This window comes from Leptodactylus fuscus, chromosome 3, assembly GCF_031893055.1.
Source record: "Leptodactylus fuscus isolate aLepFus1 chromosome 3, aLepFus1.hap2, whole genome shotgun sequence".
Taxonomy (NCBI): domain Eukaryota; kingdom Metazoa; phylum Chordata; class Amphibia; order Anura; family Leptodactylidae; genus Leptodactylus; species Leptodactylus fuscus.
Window position 1 is genome coordinate 119,648,010 of NC_134267.1, and position 23,719 is coordinate 119,671,728.

The window sequence follows — 23,719 nt, forward strand, 5'->3', positions numbered from 1 at the left end:
TGAGCGGCGGTGAGCGTTTTAGGCTCTCCGCCGTGAAACCGGGTTTTAGAATCCGGACACAGAGTCGGACATGCAGTACTCTGTGTCCGGATAAAAAAATCCGGTTTCGCGGCGGAGAGCCTAAAACGCTCACCGCCGCTCACGGCCGGACCCGGTCTATGGTTTCCGTCTTCTGGCATGCAGAAGACGGAAACCATAGAACGGAGACCCCGAACGCAGGTGTGAACCTAGCGTCACCCAGCCCTAACCTTAACCCTTCAGTGCCTTGATGACCAAACCATTTCCATCGTCACATCTTCATTAGGTTCCTTTCTGCCATGTAAAGGCATCAGATCCCTGTGATCTTCATTGCATGGGTTCCAATGCCTACAGGAGGAGTTTCCTTCCACCAAAATCCGTCCTTCCAGCAAAACCCGACATGTAGGTTTTTTTCTGTCCGCTTGAAAAGTCGGACATCTTTACAAACGGACAGTTAAGGACGGGCACGGAGTGCAAAAGAACGCACCCGATCGCCATTTAAATGAATGAAAAGTGTCACGGACACAGCTAGTGTCCGCTGCTAATGTCCATGTGAGATTTTGAACGGACACTAGCAGCGGACACTACCTGCCGGACAATGACTGTAGTGTGACCGCCCCCTTAGATGCTGCGGTTGCATAAAATGACCTCATTGCAGTTTTTCATTTGGGCAGTTAGGTCTTTCATAACTTGACCTCATTTGATTTCATCAAAGTTTGCATACATTGACATCTGTTGATACTTACTATAGATACGTTTATTGATTTTATTTAGTTTGGATAGAATTCCTTGTGCAGCTATTAATATAATTTATTTTGATGTTTTAAGTACGAACTGCATTATTGGCTATCATTGGATTCATGCCTACAAAAGGAGAAGGTGCCATAGGTTCCCTGGATTACACACCCGAGGAAAGGAAAGCACTTGCCAAAAAGTAAGCATACAGCGGGGGTTAGTTATGTGCACAATTTTTGTGCCTTTTGAATTGTGTGTGCCTTTTTTTATAAGTGATTTTTTTAATAAGTCTAATTTACTAGAATTAAAAATTAAATTTTGATTCCACCTTTTTTTCCGTTAAGATGTGCTCTGACAGATCACAGTAGGACATACACTACTATGGCAGTCCAAGTCTGAGAAACTAGACAATAGCTTACTGTAGTTTGCTCCAGGAGGTCTGGTTTCCCCTGCTGCACATTCACTCCTCTGTCTTCTTCTCCACCCCCTCCATAGGATTGCATGTACTGCAGCCTGTCTTTAGTAAAGTCAGATATTCTTTCACTAAACTGAGCAGTTTTCCTTGCAGGAAAGGAGCTGATAACATAAGATAGGAACATTTTCCTCTGATAATATATATTACAAAGTTTCTTAAAGTCACCTGAACTATTCATTTACTAAAAAAATACTTGAAAGGACAGTTAGGTAACAACATACCTTTAACTATTGCTAAAGAATACACTGGCTATCCACGCATTGACAGATGTAAACATGTGTAGGCACACTCAGTTACTTCGAATTTATCATTTATTTTACTTTAGTACTTGGAGTAAAATGTAAAAAGTCACACATTTTGGCACACTTTTTTTTTTTCTTTTTTGCACGTTAGGCTAAAGCTTAGTGGGGAGGTGCATGAGTCTGTTAATGAATCGGGCATATTACATTGGAGGGGACCTCAAGACTGGCATGTATCCAGTATTGACTAATCCTCCATTGATAGAATCCTGCAAGCAGTGAAAAGTTATCCACTAGATTAGCAGGATAATTGGGAGCTGCTGTCTTGATCTACAGGGGACCCAGTAATCGTACCCCTACTGAGCAGCAAGTTACTCCCGATCCTTGATGCTACAATTCCCCTTTAAGTTTACTCTAAAAACTTAGGCAGAATTGATATGTCTGCCTAAATGTGTATACATCTTTACTGTCATTCTTTTTTTTTTTTTTTTTTATTTCTTTACTCAGGTCCCAGGACTACTTCTGTGAAGCGTGTGGGATATGTATGAAATCTGCTTTGCTGCCACTTAACTCAGAGTCTAGTCGAGATGACAAAGAAGACAGAGAGCTTGCTAGACAAATCAGTTTTACGGTATTAAGTGATGATATTTATTTTCAAATTGCATTTTGTATATACAGTATTTTACAGCTGGTTGGGTTTTATGATTTCCTTTACGAGTTCTAGAGAAGTATAGGAATGGTATTTTGCTGCTATGTGGACAAACAAGTAACTTTTCTCATATTTTAATTTGATTAACATAATTTAATGTCTGAATTTAATTTAGAGGCAAATGTAGTGTCTTTTGGGACCGTAGTAATGATTATTATTTCTGTGTGTTATTCATTGGTAGTACTCTACTACTTGTAAGTATATATTGGTCAGGGTGGGTTCACATCTGCGCCCCGGTCTCAGCTTTCAGGTTCCGTCTTCTGAAGACAGGAGACGGAAACCCAGCAGACCGTGAGAACTAGTGAGCATTTTGTGGTCTTCGCAGCGAAACCGTTTTTTTTTTTTTTTAAACTCGACACAAAGTCCTGCATGTCTGACTTTGTGTCTGGTTTTAAAAAAAAAAAGCTTTTGCCGCGGAGACTAAAAAATGCTCACAGACGCTCAGGGGCGGGCACTTTGCAAACCCATTCAAATGAATGGGTTTAAAAAATGACTGTCAGTTTCTGTCTCCTGTCCAGTTTCTTGTTTGCAGTTGTATCTCATTTGCATATTTCTTAACTGCTTTTTCAAGCAAACGGTATGCTAGTGCTCAGCATAAAATCCCCTTAAATTCACTTCATCACTTTATTCTGTATAAAGCTTAGTACACATGATTTAATGACATGTCCATATAGTATTTATTTACTGAAGTTTTATATTGTTATTTTTACCACAGGCTCAAGTAAATCCTCCTGGAGGTTCTGAAACAGAAGTCAACAGGCAGCAGCAAAGGGCAACGGAACCAGGTGAAACGACTTCTGCAACTGCTCAGGTTTGTTTTAATTTCCTTTTATGTACTGTACAGATTTTATGGTATTTAACCCCTTCCCACTGGAGCCAGTTTTTGACTTCCTGACAGTTTAATTTTCAACAAATTTTGCTGGAATAGTTTTTGGGTGCCATGTCTAATATGCAGAGCCACTAAAGTACCAGTACAATGGAAACCCCAGAACATGACGCCATTTTGTAAACTACATTCCTCAAGGAATTTCTGAAGGGCTATAATGAGTATTTTGATCCAACAGTTGTTTCATAGATTTATTAATATTGGGCAGTGAAAATTAAACGTATTTTTTGCAATAAAATGTTGCTTTAGTCATAAATTTTCCATTTTTACAAGTGGTTAAAGAGGACCTTTCATGGGTTTGACTACAGGCAGTTTTATATACCGCTGGAAAGCTGACAGTGCGCTGAATTCAGCGCACTGTCTGCTTTCACGATCTGTGCCCCGGGTGAAGAGCTATCAGTGCCGGTACCGTAGCTCTTCACAGTCAGAAGGGCGTTCCTGACAGTTTGTCAGGAACGTCCTTCTTCACAGCAGCGCCGACTGTGAAGAGCTACGGTACCGGCACCGATAGCTCTTCACCTGGGGCACAGATCATGAAACACTGCGATGAATTCAGCGGTATATAAAACTGCCTGTGCCCAAACCCATGAAAGGTCCTCTTTAAAGGAGAAAATTCCACAAAAGGAAAACTGCTGTATTGGCACAAGGTAGGATTCAAAAGGCAGGGAGGCCTTTCGGAGGGCAGAATCATTTTCAGGTACTAATGCAGTGGAGAGTACCAAGAAGCGAATTAGTTTTGGAAACTGCACCCCTCAAAGGGTATAGTGATCATTTTGACCCCAAAGATGCTTTCCAAAAAGAAATACGCAGCAGATAGTGCACAATGAAAATTGATATTTTCCCAGATAGGCCATTTCCATGCCTAATAGGTCCTGCCCATGTCACGGCACTGTGAAACATCAGCTCCCCAGTTATTTATGCTCTGTCTCCTGATTTTGGAAACCCCTTATATGCGGCCCTAATCTTTTGCTTACAAATATCGCAAGGCTCAAAAATGAAGAAACTCCATGCCAATTTCAGGTCTATTATGGTTATTTACACTGCATTGGCGAGTCATTGCAGAGGGTCTGAGGCAACATAAAAAAATGCACATCCTATTTTAGAAGCTACTCTCCTTAAGGAATGTATAAAGGGGCCTAGGAAGCATTTTTAACCCTCAAGTATTGCATTATTTTAATTTCAAGGAAAGTGAAAAAAGTGAAAAGTTAAAATTGTAATTTCAGTGCCCAATATGTGTTGTGACAACAGAGACTCACACCCCAAACACTGTTAAAGGGACTCTATCAGCAAAATCATGCTGATAGAGCCCCACATATGCTTGAACAGCCTTTAAAAAGGCTATTCAGGCACCGTAGAAGTTATATTAAACTACCCCCCCCCCGTTTTAAAATAAAACCTTAAAACAGAATGCGATAAACTTACCGAACATGCACGGTGGGCGGGCATTGAGTGTGCGCCGTCTTCTTCATCCACGCCTCCTCTTCCTCCGATGTCCTCGGGTCCCGTCTTCCTCCGGCGCTCGCGAACTGACATTGCTTAAAAAAATGGCCTGGGCGCATGCACAGTAGCCGTAGTAGAAGCAGCATGCTACTGCGCATGCGCCCAGGCCATTTTTTTTAAGCAATGTCAGTTCGCGAGCGCCGGAGGAGGACGGGACCCGAGGACATCGGAGGAAGAGGAGGCGTGGAAGAAGAAGACGTCGGACCCTGAATGCCCGCCCCCCGTGCACGTTCGGTAAGTTTATCACATTCTGTTTTAGGGTTTTATTTTAAAACGGGGGGGGGGGGGGGTAGTTTAATATAACTGTTACGGTGCCTGCATATGTGGGGATCTATCAGCATGATTTTGCTGATAGAGCCCCTTTAAGCAGGATATCCTTGGTACAAGAGCCTTTGGAGCGTTTATCTCTGACACAAGCTAGGCACAATATATTCTGCAATGAAATGATGTATTCCTAGAAAAATTGTCATTTTTTTTTGTCAATTGTCATCCAATATAAAATGTAGCTTTTAATTACTCATAAAATTCCATAAAAGTTTACATCAACAAGGATCCATGAAGTGAAACAACAAAAAATCAGTTACACATTTCAGGGTGTCCATTCCAAGTCCCTTACTCATAGCTTGACTTTACCAAAGAATAACACCACTTTAAATAGTACAAACTGTACCTCTAACCACACCCAAAAGATGCAAATTGGATTTATCTGTTGCGTTACCATCCTGCTATATATACATAGATATCAGTAGAAAACGGAAAGAAACAGGATATTAATTAAATCACAATATAGTAAGTACAACCTAAAATATCAACTGTGTAATAGAATAATCAAAGTAACCTGCCATACATAGTTGAAACCCATGATCACTTGTTAGGGAGTAGAGACAAAGCTCTAGCAGCATAATACACGTGACTACCACTCTGGTCATGTGATTGGTCACATGACTGCTAATAGAGTGATTCTGATCATATGATTGTTCAAGTGATTGCTGGCGTAAGAAAACAAAAACATGCAAGATTTCAAAGTTGGTCATGTGAAAACCTACCATAAATATTTAAGACCATCGATTGTAATTAAAAAAATGAAAAAAATTGATTTTTGTCTCATTTGTCCATAGGACATTCTCCAAGAAGCTTTGTGGCTTGTCAACATTTAGTTTGGTTATTGTTACTTTTGTCAGATTCAAGTTATTTCTGTGACCATTGTGGGTTTTTCTTTCATTAAATCGCATACAAAAAAAAGAGGGGAGGAGGGAGAGGGTACTAAAGACCAAAAGTAAAGGGATCTAACGGTATCCAACTAGGCAAGGAATATATTGAAAAAACAACAAGCAATAATTAGAACCTAAGCAAAAAAAAAAAATAGCAAACAACAAACAAACAAACAACCCACGTAGAAGAAAGACAACAACAGGAAGAAAGGAGGGAGTAAAGAAGGAAAAAAAGGGGTGTGGGTGGGTTAGAGAGCACAGAGAGTGCAGTACATATCCATAGTAAAGCATTTTTATATGTTAACCCATTCCAGACTGCCCATACACTATAAATATCCGGAAGGTGGTTGCCTTGTTCTGACAAGATGTACTGGTACGTCCTGTCAGAACACAGCAGCTGCACGAGATCGTGCAGCTGCTGATACAGGGAGCTGGCTGTAACTTCAACCGGAGCTCCCAGAGAGAAGGCAGGGAAGGTAATAAGCCTTCTCGATTGCTGTGTATACAGCGCACAGTGAGCTATGAGATCTGCCATGATGCGACCGTCCTCTGACCCAGCGGTCACGTGATCCGCCGGGCTCAGTATCTTACAAGAGCTGCTGGGTCCTACAGGACCCAGATCAGCTCTGTCAGTGTAAAGATCAGCGTGCAGGAGGCTGTATTTCTCCTGCAACTGGGGCTAAATGTACTATCCCCAGTTACAGGGGAAATCAGTCTCCCTAACAAAGAAAAAAGTGATCAGATGTCCCCAAAGGTCTCTTATGGCCTTATGAGGACACATTCTGAAAATAATAGTAATAAAAAAAGTTTTTTAAAAAAATAAAATATTACGCCAATAAAACACCGTTATTAAAGGTTATAGCCCCACCCCCGACAACAGCATACAAAATAAAAATTACCATAACAGAGAGGAAAAACTATTTTATAAAGTTTTCAATAGCACTTTGTGTTTTTAAAAAAAAGAAAAGTGAAAACCAGACACACTTTCCCTCCTATTTTGTCTATAATTTTCCGGATATAAAAAATAAAACACACTCAAAAATAAAAACAACTTAAAAATAAAGCCCTATGTGTCCCCGAAAAAAAGACGCAAAAATTAGTTGAATGAGACTAGAGATGAGCGAACAGTGTTCTATCGAACACATGTTCGATCGGATATCAGGGTGTTCGCCATGTTCGAATCGAATCGAACACCACGTGGTAAAGTGCGCCAAAATTCGATTCCCCTCCCACCTTCCCTGGCGCCTTTTTTGCACCAATAACAGCGCAGGGGAGGTGGGACAGGAACTACGACACTGGGGGCATTGAAAAAAATTGGAAAAAGTCATTGGCTGCCGAAATCAGGTGACCTCCATTTTAGACGAATAGTGGATTTCAAATCCGGGTCATATGAGAATGTGAACTTTGTGACTATGAGACAGGGATAGCTGTACAGGCAGGGATAGCTAGGGATAACCTTTATTTAGGGGGGAATGTTATTAAAAATAACTTTTTGGGGCTCTATCGGGTGTGTAATTGTGATTTTTGTGAGATAAACTTTTTCCCATAGGGATGCATTGGCCAGCGCTGATTGGCCGAATTCCGTACTCTGGCCAATCAGTGCTGGCCAATGCATTCTATTAGCTTGATGAAGCAGAGTGTGCACAAGGGTTCAAGCGCACCCTCGGCTCTGATGTAGCAGAGCCGAGGCTGCACAAGGGTTCAAGCGCACCCTCGGCTCTGATGTAGGAGAGCCGAGGGTGCACTTGAACCCTTGTGCACCCTCAGCTCTGCTACATCAGAGCCGAGGGTGCGCTTGAACCCTTGTGCACACTCTGCTTCATCAAGCTAATAGAATGCATTGGCCAGCGCTGATTGGCCAATGTATTCTATTAGCCTGATGAAGTAGAGCTGAATGTGTGTGCTAAGCACACACATTCAGCTCTACTTCATCGGGCTAATAGAATGCATTGGCCAGCGCTGATTGGCCAGAGTACGGAACTCGACCAATCAGCGCTGGCTCTGCTGGAGGAGGCGGAGTCTAAGATCGCTCCACACCAGTCTCCATTCAGGTCCGACCTTAGACTCCGCCTCCTCCGGCAGAGCCAGCGCTGATTGGCCGAAGGCTGGCCAATGCATTCCTATGCGAATGCAGAGACTTAGCAGTGCTGAGTCAGTTTTGCTCAACTACACATCTGATGCACACTCGGCACTGCTACATCAGATGTAGCAATCTGATGTAGCAGAGCCGAGGGTGCACTAGAACCCCTGTGCAAACTCAGTTCACGCTAATAGAATGCATTGGCCAGCGCTGATTGGCCAATGCATTCTATTAGCCCGATGAAGTAGAGCTGAATGTGTGTGCTAAGCACACACATTCAGCACTGCTTCATCACGCCAATACAATGCATTAGCCAGTGCTGATTGGCCAGAGTACGGAATTCGGCCAATCAGCGCTGGCCAATGCATTCTATTAGCCCGATGAAGTAGAGCTGAATGTGTGTGCTAAGCACACACATTCAGCACTGCTTCATCACGCCAATACAATGCATTAGCCAGTGCTGATTGGCCAGAGTACGGAATTCGGCCAATCAGCGCTGGCTCTGCTGGAGGAGGCGGAGTCTAAGATCGCTCCACACCAGTCTCCATTCAGGTCCGACCTTAGACTCCGCCTCCTCCGGCAGAGCCAGCGCTGATTGGCCGAAGGCTGGCCAATGCATTCCTATGCGAATGCAGACTTAGCAGTGCTGAGTCAGTTTTGCTCAACTACACATCTGATGCACACTCGGCACTGCTACATCAGATGTAGCAATCTGATGTAGCAGAGCCGAGGGTGCACTAGAACCCCTGTGCAAACTCAGTTCACGCTAATAGAATGCATTGGCCAGCGCTGATTGGCCAATGCATTCTATTAGCCCGATGAAGTAGAGCTGAATGTGTGTGCTAAGCACACTCATTCAGCACTGCTTCATCACGCCAATACAATGCATTAGCCAGTGCTGATTGGCCAGAGTACGGAATTCGGCCAATCAGCGCTGGCTCTGCTGGAGGAGGCGGAGTCTAAGGTCGGACCTGAATGGAGACTGGTGTGGAGCGATCTTAGACTCCGCCTCCTCCAGCAGAGCCAGCGCTGATTGGCCGAATTCCGTACTCTGGCCAATCAGCACTGGCTAATGCATTGTATTGGCGTGATGAAGCAGTGCTGAATGTGTGTGCTTAGCACACACATTCAGCTCTACTTCATCGGGCTAATAGAATGCATTGGCCAGCGCTGATTGGCCGAATTCCGTACTCTGGCCAATCAGCACTGGCTAATGCATTGTATTGGCGTGATGAAGCAGTGCTGAATGAGTGTGCTTAGCACACACATTCAGCTCTACTTCATCGGGCTAATAGAATGCATTGGCCAATCAGCGCTGGCCAATGCATTCTATTAGCGTGAACTGAGTTTGCACAGGGGTTCTAGTGCACCCTCGGCTCTGCTACATCAGATTGCTACATCTGATGTAGCAGTGCCGAGTGTGCATCAGATGTGTAGTTGAGCAAAACTGACTCAGCACTGCTAAGTCTGCATTCGCATAGGAATGCATTGGCCAGCCTTCGGCCAATCAGCGCTGGCTCTGCCGGAGGAGGCGGAGTCTAAGGTCGGACCTAAATGGAGACTGGTGTGGAGCGATCTTAGACTCCGCCTCCTCCAGCAGAGCCAGCGCTGATTGGTCGAGTTCCGTACTCTGGCCAATCAGCACTGGCCAATGCATTTCTATGGGGAAAAGTTAGCTTGCGAAAATCGCAAACTGACAGGGATTTCCATGAAATAAAGTGACTTTTATGCCCCCAGACATGCTTCCCCTGCTGTCCCAGTGTCATTCCAGGGTGTTGGTATCATTTCCTGGGGTGTCATAGTGGACTTGGTGACCCTCCAGACACGAATTTGGGTTTCCCCCTTAACGAGTTTATGTTCCCCATAGACTATAATGGGGTTCGAAACCCATTCGAACACTCGAACAGTGAGCGGCTGTTCGAATCGAATTTCGAACCTCGAACATTTTAGTGTTCGCTCATCTCTAAATGAGACGTATGAGAAAAATGTTACAGCCCTCAAAACTGCACATAGAAAAAAAAAACCTAAAATGTGTCTGGTCCTGGACCACAAATTGTTTCGGTACTGAAGTGGTTAAAGGGGTATTTGTTTATTTTTACATTTCTGAATTTTTTAACTTCAGTATTGTGGCTGGCTGTGTACTGTCTTATAGTTACATGGCTGTGCCATTCACCCAAAAGAGGCCCTCACAATTAATACATGGCACTTTGGTTCTGGCTGTGGTTCATGTATGTCCTTGTTTGTTAAAGGGTTAAGTTGTTTTCTGACTACTATATTTTTCTGTATACATAACACTCTGGTGGGAAAAATGCTTTTTATACAGTAGACAATATTACTCTTAATGTTATTGGCATTTTACACAACGGTAAATACAGGCTTAGGTGTTTTTTTTCTTCTGAAATATGAAATTTGTTGAAAGCCTTCTGTTTCTATAATACTGCTTTTATAATTGAAAGTATTAATTTGGCATTTGCCTAATTCTCCTAGGCTGTGGTACTTATATAACACATCCATTATGGGAGTGCATGGAGCCTGGTTCTGAGCCAAGGCAGCTGCTACTAGACTTTTATAAATGCAATCTAAATTCAGTGACAAATTGTGCTGAAATCCTAGATAAGCTGCACTTTATTTATTTATTTGTTTATTTTAGCAGTGGTGGGCCTGGGGATTGGTACAGACAAAAACACGTCTAATAACGTCAGACCATCTGTCACAGCCGGCAAGCTCTGCTTTTTACAGGCTCGGTAAATGGGGGAACACCCTCCAAGTAGGACTTCACACGATAATCAGTGCAGTGATAAAATGCTCTGACCTTTATCAAAACTTACACAAAGAACGAGCGCAGTCCCCATGTAATAAGTGACGTAACTGATGACCACCTCTTTTCTCAGCTGACTGTGTCATTCGACGACTACTGCTGCTTTACCAGTGCGTTCATACTGCAGTTCTTGTTATTGTAAACAAGTCCATAAACTAAACTGACTGAACAGATACTATATACATATTGTGATCCAAATGTATTGTTCATCTTTAGCTAGGTTCATAAAGTCTTTATTCATTGTTCATTTGCTGTGATCATTAGATAGATGCATAGGTGCACAGCTCGTAACAGTACAGTTATCACATCTCCCTATTGTAACTAACTCGGGACCTTGGTGATGATCACAGCAAGCAGAGATCTTGTCTGTGTGCCCTTTCACAAGTTTTCTTTTTGGGCTAGTGAGTGTATTGTCACATATATTTTATATGCTGTTACAACCGTAGGAATTTCTACATAAATTGTAGAATGTTCTCAGCATAGTCAAAAAAAATTGTGAAAGACAGCAGTGCTGACCTGCATACCATACTATATTAGGGAATAATAACACTCCTTAGGGAGTGTGCACCTTTATAGGCATATGGAGACTTGCAAACCATTTTCGATCCACTGGGGGATTATGGGAAAAATATGCAAATCTTTTTTCCAGGATGTAATTAGGAAAACAGTGCCTCTGTTTGCTGTCTCTTAGGACAGGCTTAGATTTTTTGAAAAAAAGTCATGCATGATGTTAAGGGGGCTGCCCTATGAGACAGCAGTCAGAGACACTGTTTTCCTAATTACATCCTGGAAAACAGATTTGCATATTTTTACCATACTATATCTATTTGAAGTCTGAAAGGTCAAATATAATTCAAAGCAAAGCCTCTAGTAAGTGATATACTCATCATGGTTCTCTTCCCACATCTACAGGCTGATGTTCAGGATGGTCAACCCAACTCTGGTGAAGAGGCTACACAGTCAACGCCGACTGTAAGCACCTCAAGGAGTCCTAGGCAGAGACGGGCACATCAAAGGAGGAACCCAGCTTCACCAGGTCTCATTGAAGTTCAGCATCATGCTGTCAACGGAAGCAACACTGGATCAGCGATTCTCATAGTCGTGCTAACATTTGCATTGGCAGCCCTTCTTTTCCGTAGACTATATTTAGCCAATGAATATATTTTTGACTATGATCTATAATGTTTGTTTTCTTCTGAAGAGACTGACAGCAGTGTCTCTATAAACAATCTGTATCAGGTATGTTAAGACAACAATCTGCAGATTGTACTTAATGACTGCTTAGGGTATACTGGCATTTTTGCAGGGATTTAATTGGTCAGACACCTGCCAGAAATGTTGATGCTAAAATACATATACAAGGGGAATGGTTATTGATAAAGCATACATTCAGATGCATGTCTCTTTTTTTAAATGGAGGACTGCAGCACTCCTATGATGATTCTACTATTTGAATTATATTTAAGATTACTTCACCATACCTTAGCGAAGGATAAACTCCTCCATGTAACCTCTCCCCTATGCTACATTTTCTGGACATATACATATATTTTATTACTTTTTCAGTTGATGTAATATTGCTGCTTTAGGTGAAGGATGACAGGGTTTTAAAGGGGTTGTCCAGGATATCTGGGAAGCCCTACACTAATTTACATACCCTAAATAACATAATGAATCAAAAGTGTATAGTTATTGATATCCCTGGACTGCCTTAGGGACATTTTCTGATTATCCGGTCACGATCCATTTTCCCATTTCCGGAAATGGATCGTCACTACTACGGCCCCCTCCCCCCCCCCCCCCCATCCACCCCATTATACTTACCTTCTTCCTGCGTGATGGCTCCTCCTGCGTTACTGATTCTGCACGTGCGTACTCTTCTCCAAGCACTGCTCTGCGCACTACTGCTGATACTCTTCCTCTACTGTGCAGCGCATGCTCAATAGAGGTGAATCATTGATGCAGAGAACAGAGCAGCGCTGGAGAAGAGTGCACGCCTGCAGAATCCGTAAAGAACGAGGAGCCATCTCACAGGAAGAAGCGTGGAAGGTAAATATTTAATATGGGTCCAGAGTTGGGCTGAGTAGGTAGGGAAAGGCAGGACAGCTAGAGAGACAGGGAGGGGATGTATGATAGGGAGGGAGAGAGGAAAGGGGGGAGAGTAATGTGAGAGAGGGGTTAGTGTGGAAGTTACATAGCAGGAAGCTGAACCAACTAAACAAATGCAGAACATACCAGGAGCTCCCAGAGAGACCAAGAAGCTTCTTAACAAGTTATAAAGACCTTTATGTTTAAAAGAGTGCACCATATTCTTTGCATTATTGACTTGTTACTAATAAGGTTTATTGTATACAGGGAAGTTGTCTTATATGCACTTTGTGCCAATGGACTGATGCAAACAGGTTGAACAAAATAACATTGTTAGCGTTTTAAGATTTAATGTGTAAGTCCACCATAATTGAGGATGGCTGTAGGATATTAGTATTTCTGGTGCTCAGCATCTAACTACTAACCTATAGTTTTTCGACATAAGCTCCAACAGCTGCACCTCAGCAAATTTATACTTCAAAGACAACATGTTGCTATTTTAGTCCCCTCTTTGGTGATTTGGGGGCCTGTAAAGTGGAATGTGCCACCAATTTTGCAGTGGATTTCACCCCACAGTCAGCATAAAATTTGGCCCATTGTTTACAATGGGAGGTAGAGATTAGAGCAAGTGTCATGCTCATTTTTGCCATGGATTCTGCAGCTTGTGACTCCTTTCTGATTAGGCCCGTTCATCTGGCAAAACTGGAAATGGAAATGGAAACCTGAGGGGCGGAAAATGAATAGTAATCCAATATGAATGTTTGGCTCAAATTCCTTTTTATTTTCTGTCCTCCGAACGGGCCCTGAAAAGGGAGTCTGTTAGCAGTAACGGCTTGTTCACATCTGCGCCCGTGCTCCGTTCTGCAGGTTTCCGTTTCCTGCACAAAACAGGGGCAGGAGACGGAAACCTGCTGGCATGTTTCAAGCCCATTCATTTGAATGGGCTTGAAAAGTCTCTGGCCATGTGCGCCGGTGAGCGTTTTATGCTCTCCACGGCAAAACCGTTTTTTTAAAACTGGACACAGAGTCGGACATGCAGTACTCTGTGACCGGTTTAAAAAAAATGGTTTCGCCGTGGAGCGCATAAAACGCTCACCGGCGCTCACAGCCGGACTGCATGCAGAAGACGGAAACCTGAAAACGGAGATCGAACGCTGGTGTGAACCCAGCGTAAACTTGTTATAAACCTAATCATAGTCCCTTGTAGAGGGGATTCTACAGTTTCAAAATATGCATTAGTTAATCATTTGTGGAACTCCATTTTCATCTATATTGGAGACTGTAGAATCACCTCTAGAACGTACTATGATTAGTTTTATAACTAATTTGCTGCTGACAGAACTCTTTTTAAAGAGATCATTTATGTTCTCGTATATTGTAAACCATTGTATTCCTATAATAATAATTCTGGAGCATCTGTGTTGTTCCCCTGTTGCTCCTCCTAGAAATGTATGAATAAATTGGTAGGGGCAACACGGTGGCTCAGTGGTTAGCACTGCAGCCTTGCTGTGCTGGAGTCCTGGGTTCGAATCCTGCCAGGAACAACATCTGCAAGGAGTTTGTATGTTCTCCCCGTGTTTGCGTGGATTTCCTCCCATACTACAAAGACATACTGATAGGAAAAAAATGTACATTGTGATCCCTATATGGGGCTCACAATCTACATTTAAAAATGTACCACTTGGAGTGCGGCTCTGCACAGCCTCACTCTTTCCAATCAGAACTGCCAGAATCAGCCCTTTGACAACAGGAATTGTAACACCCAGTTGTCAGTTTCATTTATACATTTCTAGGATGGAATTACAGAGGAACTGCACAATTTGAGGTTATAAAAAAAAAAAAAAAAAAGTTCCAGAATTATTTAATGAAAATACAAGTATTTCATAAAGTAGACAAGTCAGGGGTGGTGATAGGTACAAAATAAGTTTTCCATATTTTTAAAGATCAGTCATAGGAACCAGTTTTCTTTATAAAAGCACTTTACCATGTAAAGGTAACATCAGCTTTACATATTTGGTAAACCAAAATTTTATAGGGCTACTTATCAAAACGGTTACAAGACAAAATTGGAATAATACCTCACCCAGTCAGATTCCATCATTTAATTTTTGCAGCCATAAACTAATTGGTTCTCTACTTTTTTGCTTTGCACCAGTTTGATAAATTTTACTCCTTAGTCTTAAATAGCTTATAGACCCTTCTTGATATCATATTGTACTTAGTATACTATTGCCCTGGTTTAGTTGTACCATAACCAGAAAAAATAGCAATTCTTAGCTTTTTACTGTATTATCAAATCTTAACCATTGATCTCAATTGAAATATCTGCATTTATTTGATAAGAAAATTAGTGTTTAACATTGATAACTTGGTTTTTAACTTAGAGGTGTTCCCATCACAAATATCCTATCTATACTGCTAGTTTATGTAAATTCAAGAGTTTTCCTAAATACATTACTTTAGAAATGCTGACTTGTTTACCTGCTATGTGAAATTATTCCTCCCATTGTTTACACATCATTGTTAAGGCACCTGACCTGTATCTGATCTTTGGTAGGGTGACATGACTCACACACTGTTCATTGGAGCAGTTACTGATTTTTCATCCAAGCAATCAGGTCAGCAAATTTCAGTTTGCTGATAAAGGCTCAGACAGTGTGGAATACCTCTCACATGGACCATGTAATGTCCACCAGCTTGCTGAAGAATACAGGAAGTGAGAAGAGAAAGTAGGCAAATTGATGATAGGGGGAGATGGGAAAAAACACTTAAATATTTTAAGAACAGAAGAAAATTTGAAAATATCAAGCAAGAAATATTTAAAGGAAGATTACACTCATAAAGCTTGGTATGTGTTAATTTAGCCACACATTGCAAACTGTTTTTCTACATTGATTCTTACCCTATGGTTTTGTTTTTTGTTTTTTTATCACCATGACTCATTATTTTCCCACACAAAGAAAGGTGTCAGATTTCTTTCTTATTATTTAATTTCCCTGCATAACAATCTTTTGCCAACAGAAGTCCAACCAGAACATAAAAACTTGTAAATAGGCACTGTCATTTCAATACATTGGTAATGCAGGCCATTTTATGAAATTTTGTAATATGTCTTATCAGAAGGAAATGCCTTTTTCTCCTTTTCTGCTAAAATAACTCTGAAAATGACTCCTCTATCATCTCGATACAGACTGCAAGTCACATGACATTGACTCATATTTAATGAAGTCTATGTAGAAGGGGGGGAGTGAGCAAGAAATTCTGAATATAACAAGAAACTGATATAATACATCTATTTAAAAGGGTTGTCCCATGAAAAGCATCCTATCTATACTCGGGGGGGGGGGGGGTGTGAGTGCTCAGCAGCAGCTCTGAACTGTGTGTCTGACAAGTAATGGAGTTCCTCAGATAGGAGAGGGGGGAGGTGAGAGCTCTGGTATTTCTGATTCTGGTTTAATTGAATTTGTCTGATAAGGACTGAGATAAGGAGTCCGTTACCTCTGTATGTAAAGCAAGCTGACTCAAATCCAGCTCTGCTACATCAGCTTCTACATCAGCTTTATACTGTGGTAATTCATTTACAACCAATCCCTCATCACTGACTGCAAACATAGCAGATAGCAAAGCAAGTGAAACCCCATCCACCAATGTGTCGAGAAAACCAGGAAGTGAACAGAGCACACAGCCTGCAGGTTGGTGAACAAGGGTTATGGGAATATCCCTTTAAGGTGAAGTATCACATCCAAAGCACTTCATTCACATAAGTACATGTCAGTAGTTTTCTTTACATGTACTGCATAGTTATGGGGCTGTTTTGGAGTGAAATGGATAGTTATAGAACAGAGTCCTCCTCTGTAGCAGCTAGTCTTCATCCACGAGCTCAGAAAGTTATGCAAACTAGAAACCTAACTTGCAGAGGTGGAAACTTCTTGTTAATGCAAAATATAAGTCATATAATGGCCAGGAATACTCCTGTGTACATGAGGAGTTACTCCTCATGTACACAGACATGGCAGCTTATCCCCTGAAACGTTACCTGAAGTGACAGGTACACTTTCAGTTGGTATAGATTTATTACATTGTCCTGGGTGTCTTTAGGGTAACTGAATAAATAATGACTGAAGTCTTTCTTTAAAACCTATCAGCTTATGTTTTTTTTATTTAGACTTAAGAATGGGGGCCAGAATGTTGTGTTATATTTGCAGATCAGTATCCAGTAGGTTTCTAATATGATCAACTGTATATCTTGCTTTTTAATTTAAAGTGATTACATAAATGTTTATTCATTATAATATTTTGTTAAAATGTGCTGTATGTAATGACCTAAAGTTGTTCTCTGAGAAATATATAAGCAATAAACTAAACATGTTGTATGCATTTAAATTCTATAGGAATAGACTATGCAATTGTTGAGTTCAGCTAGTCTGTGCAGTGAGACATATTTAGACCTTCAGCACACCCACAGTAGCCGTTCAGTCTGATGAAAACCTGGAAAGTGACAGGACAGCAAATGCAGAATACTGCAGGGCTACTAAGAAATTGAGGGACTTGGAGAGTCGTTCTATGATTAAATTCCTTACAAAGGGAAAAAAGAAATCCTAAGGAAATCCTTGAAAGCATGATTGCCATATATGGTAGTGATGCATCTTCCTACTACCAAGTAAAGTTTTTGGCCAAGCAGTATGACTAGAGTAAAGAAACAATTGAAGATGACCCCTGTTAAGAGTGATCTGGCAGAGGAAATGTGCCATAAAGTGATGGTTATGATTTTGGAAGATCGTAGAGTTAAAGGGGCTCTATCAGCAAAATCATGCTGATAGAGCCCCACGTATGGGGCTGCCACCCATGTTGCCAGCAATTTTGGGGTCGGATTTTGGCGCAGAATCCACGTTATAATCCGCCGCCTCACAATGGTGGTCTATGTAGACCGCTAGCTTACTTTTTTTCCATGAGCGACATGTTGCCGCTCACAGTAAAAAGAAGTAAGCTGTCCTTTCTTCAGGCGGATTCTGTGGCTCATTGAGCCACGGCGTCAGCACGCTCCTAGCAAGGCCCATTCATTTGGGCCTACTCCGGAGCTGGAAGCCGCGACAGTTGCGGCAGGCGGATTTTGGCCCTATTCTGACGCGGCTTCCCGCGTCAGAATCCGGACCAAAATCCGCCATCCCTGTGTGAACGGGGCCTTAGACTTAGGCTTAGAGAAAATCAAGGAGATTTCGATTCTTGGGTTGTTATGAATGGTGAAACACAGATCCACTACCATGATCCTGAGACCAAACAAGAGTCCGTGCAATGGAAGCACAAGGAATCACCAACTCCAAGGAAATATTGTGCACAACAGTCAGCTGGAAAGGTCATAGCAATAGTTTTTTGGGGATACAGAAGTTGTTTTATTACTAGAACTCATGCCACACAAGACCAGCGATACAGCAGACTCCTATGCTTCAACAGTGAAGGCATTACATGAGAAAGTCATAGAAACGCCGAAGGAAGATATCCGCATTTATGTTGCTGCTTTACGACAATGCACCAGTGCACAAGTTTCGAAAATCACAAGCTGCTATCAAGGAATGCAGCTTCATGGAGATTAACCATCCAGCCTACAGTCTAGAGATGGCCCCCAGTAATTACTTTCTTTTGTAACCGGAAGAAATTTCTATGTGGGCAACGATTTCCTGGTGATGATGCAGTCACAGAGACGGTAACAGGGTGCTGCAGCAGCAAGCAGTCTCCTATTCTGAGTGCATCCAATTACTGTGTGGAATAAGTGTGTTGAAGTTGAGGGGGATTACATCAAAAAGTGGAAAGTTCAATTTTCTCAGAAAATTTAGTTTTCATAATCAAGTAAATAACTTATTCAACACACCTGTTGTGTGTATAGTATATAGATACCAAACACACAATTATAGTTGTTTTTTGTTTTTTTTTCCCTCACTGAATGGCAAGTGCCTCCATTTGTTGTTTCTCTTATTAGGACTATAATTGCAACAGAGTTGAAGATATTCTGGGGTCTTGTGCAGCACATGGGCATAGTGACGAGACCAAAACAATTTATTATACATTTTGTATAACACGCCAGCCTATTGAATGGCCATGACCAGGACATACTTTGAAACGTTCCTGAAGTTTCTGCATTACAGTATAACAATAATGTACAGTGTCTCCCCAGAGATGCCACCAACTTTGACTGCTTGTTCAAAAAAAGGCCATTCATTGAAACACTTTGCTAAGGCGTATATCACAAAGCATAACATTTGAATTGTTGAGTCCCTGATCAGTTTCATACACAGCTAGAATTCTGCCAATACCTGCTCAGTAGGAGGACACAGTACGGTATTAAAATAGTCAAACTCTGCAAAAGTAGTTCTCCAAAGTTATTACCACATAAAATGACACACATCAGATTAAAAAAATAAAAAATAAAAATAAGACTGTGTCCTTAAGGGGTTAATCACTAATTTCCAACACTTTGCATCCTTCAATAGGTGCCGCTCCACCATTCCAGTACAGCTGGAATTTTTTCTCTAGCTCCCACAGTTCTCCCATCCTTTCTGTTCATATGCTATACCACCCAACTGATAGTAGAGAGACTAGTTTACATTTTATGGTATTCAGGACAATACAGATTGCTTAGGACTGGTGGGAACTAGAGCAAAAACAATTTTTTAATAAAAATATTTTTATAAGTTTGTGGACTGAGGTTTTTCGGACACAAGGATACCTAATGTGTATGTGTTTCACAGTAATTTTTAACTTTTATTTGTATTCTAGAGAAAGGGGGTTGATTTGAACTTCTTTTTATTTTATTTTCCAATTCAAAGTTTATTGGTTTTCTAAAAGGCATAAAATAGGGTAACAACAAATAGCTGCAACATACTAAATTATAGATAACAGGGAGATCCCCAAGTAGATGCTAGAGGACAAATGGAGGACCGGAAGGGGAGGAGGAAGGTAAAGGAGCTGAGGGGCAACAAAAACAAAGCAACGCTGAGTGAGAGAGACAAAAGAATGAAGAACTGGAGGAGAGGCTATACAGCACCCCAGGGGTGCCTACAATGGAAAATTCTTCATCAGAAAGAGCAATATAACGTAACAAGGAGCAAGGCCAGATGGTCAAGAATAGTCCTAGATAGGTTACACATCGGCTAGCTATAAAAGCTGGAGCATCCCACTATAGGTCTATGGTGAAGGTATAGGTCCAAGAAGTGCCTGATATTCACTGGTACATTGGAATTCTAACTAGTAGAACCAGGTTTTGTTAAAGGTTTTGATGGTGTCATGCAGGAAAGAGGCAAGGTTCTCCATACTCATAATCTCATTGACCTTCAAAATCCAGAGGGAGAGAGGGGGTGTTCAGTTTGCTTCCAAAACTGCGGGATACATGCCCGAGCCACAAGGATTAAAAAGCAAGGAGCACTTATAGATACGCACTACGGGCACTTGCAATGATGGAGGAGGGCCCAAATGGTGACTAGTAAATAATCTCTTGAGAAATAATCCTCAACCTCATCCCAGAAGGAGGATAAAGTGCTACAAGACCAAAAAAAAAAGTGTAACATGGTACTCTCCTCCATTCCACACCTATTCTTATTTTTTTATATATATATTTTAAATTTTTTATTGCATTTATTAGACCCTAAGGGACAATTTATGCGCCTACGGAGAAATTGCACATCTCTTACTGACTATGAAACTGCAGCAGGGTAATTGAGGGGCAGGTTTAATCAGAGGGGGTACCCTGACGGCATCTTACGAAAAGCCCATCAGTGTGTTTTGTCAACTGCTAAAAGTGAACTATTGCAACCATCTAAAAAAAAAACAGATAAGGAAGAGATGTGCTTTATAGGCACTTTCGATGAAGTGCATGGTGCGGTACGAAATATTATTCAGGATGCATGGGGGATTTTGTTATCAGACCCCGGTGTTGGTCCGGTACTGAGCCTTTGCCCTCTAAGAACATGCAGGAGGGGACCCAACTTGAAGGATAAGTTGGTGCATAGTCATCTAGCATCCCATAGTGCTGATACATGGTTGGATTGACAAGCTAAAGAACTAGTGGGTACTTTCCGGTGTGGGTCTTGTTTGGCATGTCCATCTATTTGCCAAAGAAAGACGTTTTCAAGTACAACCATGGGTCGTTTGTTCCAGAATAGATCATTTGTGAATTGCCGCATTGAAAGTGTGGTATACTTGATAACATGCGCCTGCGGGGTTCAGTATGTGGGGAAAACCATTTGTGAGCTCCGCAGGCATGTGAGGGAACATATTATAAGCATTACAAGGCAGGAAGATACAACAGTGGCACGTCATGTGATTGACCAACATGGAGGTGATACATCTTATCTGAAGTTTCAGAGAATTGAAAAAGTGGTGCCTTCCCCCAGGGGTGGAAATCACAATCAGAGGCTCCTACAGAGAAAGGCTAGATGGATGTTTCTTTTAAGAACGGTTAAGCCTCATGGTTTAAATGATAACATTGCCTATGCCTGCTTTATTTAATATCAATATTGGGCATATATGTATGAAGGTACTGTTAACATTCTGTACCTTTCTTTCTATCGCTTTTGTTTATTTGTCCGATTGGTCTGCGTTAGAAACTTGTCTACAGCATTGGCCCAAGATATTGACGGACATTGGCTATACATCATTTGTTCGGTTACAACGGGTGATGTTGCTAACGCAATTAAGATGCGTAATCTAGTCTTTATGATGAGCTCTGTGCAGGTGTCACCGGAGGGGGAGCTTCCTTATGATTGCTTAAACATTAGGGTTCAGCGATCGTGTTCGGAAAAGATCGGATTCCGATCGGCGATCGAGAAAATTTCACGATTGCGATCGGAATTCCGAACACGATCTTTTTAGGTGGGATCGAGATCGGTGATTATTTCTCACAATGCTTTGCTACTGGCCAAGCATTGTGGGAAAAGCTAACAATGTTAGCCTTCACACTGAGTATATGCTTCGCTCATTCTGCGGTTCCATAGGAATGAATGGAAGCAGCCAGCACACAGCCTTAACCCCCTGCACGCCGGCTGTGTCCATTCATTCTAATGGGAGACTAGCTAACATCTCTAGTAGCTACTTACCTGCAGAAATGGCTGGTCCGGTGCCTGGTGTTCTCATTCTTCTTCGCCTCGCTGCCCCCGCCTCTCAGGTTAGTGTTAAAGAGCTAGGAAGAAGGTGGGGCTTGTGGCTTAGGAGAGAGTGGGCGGGTACAAGGCGGGGAGACGTGACGTCTCCTCTCCCAGTACCTGCCCACACTCTCCTAACCCGCCCACACTCTCCTAACCTGGGAGTCGAGGGCAGCGAGGCGAATAAGAACGAGAACACCGGGCACCCGACGAGCCATCTCTGCAGGTAAGTGGACACCAGGGGGGACTAAGTAGGATTAAAAAAAATCACTACACAGCGTGGATTCTAACAATTAAAGCGTTCAATTGTTAGATTCCATGCTGTATAGTAAATAGGATTGTTTTTAAAATCCGGTCTCCGATTAGTAAAAAAAAATCCCATTGACTTGCATTGGGATCGGAATTGGGATCGAGATTGGGTTCGAATGAAAAATGATCGGAAATCGGATTTCAAAATCGATCCTGAAAAGTCAAGATCGGCTCAACCCTACTAATCATCCATAGTACAGCGATTACATACTTACCTGTTTTCGATCACCGTGTTATACTGTTCTTCTACACATCCCGGCCGGTAGTCGGGTTTTAGGGGGGAGTGTGAGGATTCCCTGCCCCCGATTGGAGAAAGGTCGACGCATGTGTAGAGGGGCATCCTTACATCAGCATAGAGGTTGGTCTCGCTGACTGTCTGTGATTGGCCATGACTACTGTAGGAGGGTGTGCCTTCTGACTTTAAATAGACCGCCTCCTCAGCGGACACGCATGGCTACACATTAATGCTGGCGGAGAGCTGGGGTTAGGAGAGAAAACCAAAACTCTGCTCTATATGTAGGAAAGCTGAAAAAAGAATGGCTATTGATCAGTATCAAAAGGGAAAACGGGGGATGGAATAAGAAAAACTCTGTGTTCCGTACTGCCACGCAGCGAAGTTAGATACTGTAGATATACTCAGTTAACAGATTGAGCTAGCTTCACCTTGAATTCTACCTCTGATGAGATGCCTTGGTGTATATAACGGAGGAAATGAAACACGTTAGTAGTCGGCATAGCTTGTTTCAGCAACAATTGCTAATAATAGTTATTTGGTCAATAGTTAATTGGTTAATATTACACTGGATAGGACCTGGTTGCTATACCGGACTTTAACTCTTATATTAAGAACATAGCCATCGGGCAGAATTCAGACAACAAATGACGAGACAATGTAGTTGTTTTTAGATCACCATCTACCTTTTTGAATTAGCTTCATATTGTATGAAGTGAGGATTTAGAGAAGTGGTGTCTTATAGGGGCAAAGAGATACCAGTGAATCTTATACACTATCTGGTCCCCTCAATAGGGGTACGATTGGTGTTTTCAGCTATAGTTTTAGCTCATCTTGTGGGGTTGTTTTTTTGTTATGTTTTGGGAAATTTTTAAATAAACTAATAAAATTTTGATTTTATGGGGAAAACGTCCTGTTTAGATGGATACACTCTTCTATCTGTAATACTATAATCCTTATTAGGGCACGTTAAAACTTTACCTGACTATTTATAGTGAATCAAGGGAGAGAGTTAGAAAAAGAAAATTGAAAATCAAGAAATGGCTGCGACACAAAGTGGTTAAAAACTGCAGCATGTATAAACAGAGACTTCACATTGATCAATGCAATAAAACATTGATTATTCTTTGTGCATTCTAGAAGAATGTTATGGAGAATAAATTTTGATTTCCCATGTTGAATAAATACTAAACTAATTAGAATAACTGTTCTTTTCGAATACTGTATATTTGTTCTGTTATCGTTTATACCAGTAGATGGCAGTTTTCATTCAGAAATAAAAGTGGAA

At 41.7% G+C, this 23,719-nt stretch overlaps 1 protein-coding gene across 1 annotated transcript in view; it reads left to right on the forward strand.

Moving 5' to 3' along the window:
• The window catches only part of UBE2J1 (ubiquitin conjugating enzyme E2 J1), a 36,245-nt gene extending 20,108 nt beyond the window's left edge, over nt 1-16,137 (forward strand). Inside the window, exons 5-8 of the mRNA XM_075268179.1 lie at nt 847-952; nt 1,975-2,098; nt 2,892-2,987; nt 11,584-16,137. Of these exons, the coding sequence (XP_075124280.1) occupies nt 847-952; nt 1,975-2,098; nt 2,892-2,987; nt 11,584-11,853 (596 nt within the window). The 3' untranslated portion in view covers nt 11,854-16,137. The remainder of the gene's footprint in view (nt 1-846; nt 953-1,974; nt 2,099-2,891; nt 2,988-11,583) is intronic.
• Nucleotides 16,138-23,719: the final 7,582 nt, after the last annotated feature.